The 3,912-nt window shown below is 35.5% G+C and overlaps 1 protein-coding gene across 1 annotated transcript in view; it reads right to left on the reverse strand.

Moving 5' to 3' along the window:
* LOC106108692 overlaps positions 1-3,912 on the reverse strand; it is a 43,326-nt gene that overhangs the window by 12,526 nt on the left and 26,888 nt on the right. Inside the window, exons 4-7 of the mRNA XM_013289951.1 lie at positions 2,348-2,440; positions 1,613-1,716; positions 782-931; positions 1-18 (exon numbers count right to left, since the gene is read on the reverse strand). The exon at positions 1-18 is cut by the window's left edge and continues 67 nt beyond it. Coding sequence (XP_013145405.1) covers positions 1-18; positions 782-931; positions 1,613-1,716; positions 2,348-2,440 — 365 coding nt within the window. The remainder of the gene's footprint in view (positions 19-781; positions 932-1,612; positions 1,717-2,347; positions 2,441-3,912) is intronic.

Consider the following 3,912-nt stretch of genomic DNA (forward strand, 5'->3'; position numbering starts at 1 on the left):
CCTATGTGTTCTTCCAGACTATGCTCTAAACCTGTGCCAAATTTCATGGAGATCCGTTCAGCCGTTTAGGCTACAAACGCTAACAAACCTCCATCCATCCATCCATCTATCCATCCATCCATCCATCTAAACTTTCGCATTTATAATATTAGTAAGATAATCTAATCTCCTTTATAATGTAGTAAGTAGTGAATTAGCCTTTTGTTAGACCGTATCAGGAAACATTTTCAATCTTCAAATCATTTAACACATTTTAAGTGGCGGTGATTTTTTTATTCTTTAAGTTACTGCTGTACCAAGTGTAGGACATCCTGTATATTATACATTTCTTATTCGGACTCTAAGCGAGATATGAACCAGGTTTAAACCTGGTTTCGCATTCAACTTGTTAAAGTAACCAATTTATATCTATACTTCTATACTTCTATACTATTATAATAAAGCGTGAACACACATTTCTTTGTTGCCTAAGATGTCAGCAATTACAGCATATTTTTAAATAATTCTCTTTTTAATAAAAAGCCCTACTTACGTCACGCTTTAGGCTATACATTTTCACGCCATTAAACTCAGGAGGTAAATATTTTGGATAAAAACCCTAATGTGGGAAAGAGACCATAAGTTGCTGAACATCAAGGAAGCAAGATTGCTAAGTTTTGTCATGTCATGTCATTTTGACATTTGCAATTGACAATTTGACACATGTAAATAATAAAATAATTTTATGCTGATGAAATCTCACGGGAACAGCTAGCCGTTCTACGAAGATTATTCCACTGACCTGATTGTCTGCTGCAAGTTGCTCTCAGTGGCATTAGGTCTGAGTGGTCCGACTGGCGCAAGTGCCACCTTCACTTCAGGCCAACCATCGCATTTCAGCTCGCCTGTTAGTTTGTCCGTCACACATACCACGTTCAAACGGGCACGGAACCTAGAAACAATTGTTTTATAGTGAAAAAAAGTTATGTTTCATCCAGATTAATCTAGCTAATAAAAGTCTATTAAGAATTTTGACAGTTGCGAGAACGTATTCCTAACGTCATCGATAAAATTTATATGTGATTTGTCGGTGTGATGCACTAATAAAAATATCGATGGCGTTACGAAACCTTCTCACGCATATTCGTGATAAGACATTTGGAATTCTTTGAGTGGACATATCATCAATCATCCAGCCAATCTCATGTTATGTATAATAGCTTTTAAAATTTATAGCTTACTAACTTTCGCCCGTGATTCCGGTCGCGAAGAGTTAAAAAAATAAGAGTAAATAGCCCATGTGTTCTTCCAGATTATCCTCTACATCTAATGCCAAATTTCATTGATATCCGTTCAGCAGTTTAGGCTATAAACTCGAACAAACATCCATCTAAACTTACTCATTATACTTTCATACTAATATTATAATGTTTAGATGGTTGGATGGATGGATGGATGTCTGTTAGAGTTTGTAGCCTAAACGGCTGAACGGATCTCGATGAAATTTGGTATAGATGTAGAGGATAGTCTGGAAGAACTCGTAGGCTAACCACTTTTGCTTTTTTGTATTCCGCGAGGACGGAGTTGCGGGCGAAAGCTAGTTTATAATATTAGTAGGATTGTAGAATTATACCTGTTAACGTTCACACGGTAATGGGACACTTCGACCTTTTCACCGCGTTGGCTGAATGCTTTTAACTGGAAGGCAGGCGTTGCTTCACAGTCGCATGTAATAGTCTGTAAGAATGGAAAGTAGAGCAACTAGCTTTACATGTAATACGAAAAACTTGAAGATATCTTGAAGGAAAGCAGTCAAATCTGGTGTTTTTCGTTGAGCCAATTAATCCAATGGGACAATTACCCGATAGGCAGATCGGTACTCAGCAAACTATAGTCGACATCTGGTAAATCAGTTAAGACAATATGTTTAGTTCCACGGCGGAAAATCTGCATAAAAACATACCGCTATCTCATTCTAAACAGTGCGATAGAACAGTTGTTTGATAGTTTAATCAAAACTGTGAGTGCGCTTTTATAATCCGTTATCAAATAGAACATCAAGTATGTTCACAGCGGAACAATCAATTGGCTCTGATTGCGGGAAGTTGTTATACGCACTTTGAACTGTACAAAAATGACACATAAGTACAGACAAAGATATAAATGTAGTTATTAGCTAATAAAGAATATACAAAACAGCCTGAGATATCTTCAAATTAGCTATTTCTAAAGATACTATCGGCCAAATACTGAAACGTTTAAACACTTCGCTTCGTAAGCTTTTAATCTGATAGACGTCATTTGTAAGGATTGGATTTGGATATCTTCATAATTAACGCTACATAAATGTCGTTTCAGTATTACTTACCACATCATCTTTGGAGTCGCATTCACAGAACACGTTGGTGATGTTCGGAGGATGGCTCTCCAACGCTCTTACTAATTCTACGCCGATCCCGTGCTGAAAATAAAAAAAAATTAAATACACTGCTTACAAAATTGTTGTTGACAGCCAAAGATTCTGTGTATTGTGTAAACTAGTTTATAAAAAAACTAACTTTTGCCAGCAAATTCATTCGCGCAGATTTTAAAAATCTAGAAATACAGCCTTAGCTATTCAATTATAAGGATTAATTTTTGAATTCGGTAACGAAGTTTTCGAGTTTATTCTTTACAGACAAAAATAAAAACATTTTCCCCATTATATTAGCACAAATGTATCCCTTATGTATACATTCACCTACAAAAACAAAACCATGAATAACAAACTTATATCTTCCTTGTAAAAGTAGCGATTCGTTTAGTTACATAACTGGCTACATTCGGTCCATACACACTATTGTAATACTAACGCATGTACAGCTAGAGAATTAAATTCGCTTCCCACTAAACAAGGATAGCACGCTGAGAGACGAGTCGGATTGATTCTGTCCGGCTTCCTCCCGCGACTCCGTCCGCGTGGAATTAAAAATAGTAAGTAAAAGTAAAAGTAGAAAACAATAGTAAGTAGCCTATGCATTCTTCCAGGCTATATACATCTATGCAAAATTTCATCCAAATCCGTTTATTAGTTTAGGCTACAAACTCTAACAAACATCCTTCTAAAAACAAGAAAATGAAGTTTTTATAATTTCATGCGGATAAAGCCGCACGGGTACAGCTAGTATTATAAAAAAAGATATTTGAAGTGGGTAGGAAATAAAGGTGTTTAACTGTAGACTTGCAGGCGACAGACTGGCTGCCGCCATTTCCCCGTTCGATGCCTCGATTTTATCTCTTTCGCACTTATGTTAAGTAATCATGGTGTCCTTTTCTTTAATAGCTTAGTCTAGATTTGTAGGGTTTTTCACATGGATAACGCCAACATTTTGCTAAATTTTAAATTGATATATGAATATACATTTTAGTGCTATTTGTATTTAACTGTTTAAATTTTGTTCAATTACAAAACCATTTGCCTCTGCAAATCGAGTTCAGAATTTTGGAAATCGAATTCACACGTTTGTACAAAAAATCCGACAGAAACATAAACCAAAGGCTTTCCAGGAGTTATATTTATTACTAGCTGTTCCCGTGCGGAATTCGCATGCAATTTTCATAAATTTATTTTATTGTTTACATTTTTTAAATTCTCAATTGCAAATGTCAAAATTACCGTTACTATAACCTTGCTTCCTTAATGTTGGCAGCTTGTAATTTATGGTCCCCTCCCACAGGAAGCTAATTTTTTACCCCCTAAGTTTAATAGCGTGAAAGTATATAGCCTAAAGCGTGACGCAAGTGTAGGGCATTTTATTAAAAAAAGGATTATTCAAAAATATGCTGTAATTGCTGACATCTTCGGCAACAAAGAAGTGTGTTTTTACGCTTTATTATAATAGTATAATAATTTTTTTTATCTAATAATCACTTTAATAGTGGTAGAGCCCGCTT

The sequence above is a fragment of the Papilio polytes genome, unplaced genomic scaffold (genome assembly GCF_000836215.1).
Source record: "Papilio polytes unplaced genomic scaffold, Ppol_1.0 DF821400.1, whole genome shotgun sequence".
NCBI classification, from domain to species: domain Eukaryota; kingdom Metazoa; phylum Arthropoda; class Insecta; order Lepidoptera; family Papilionidae; genus Papilio; species Papilio polytes.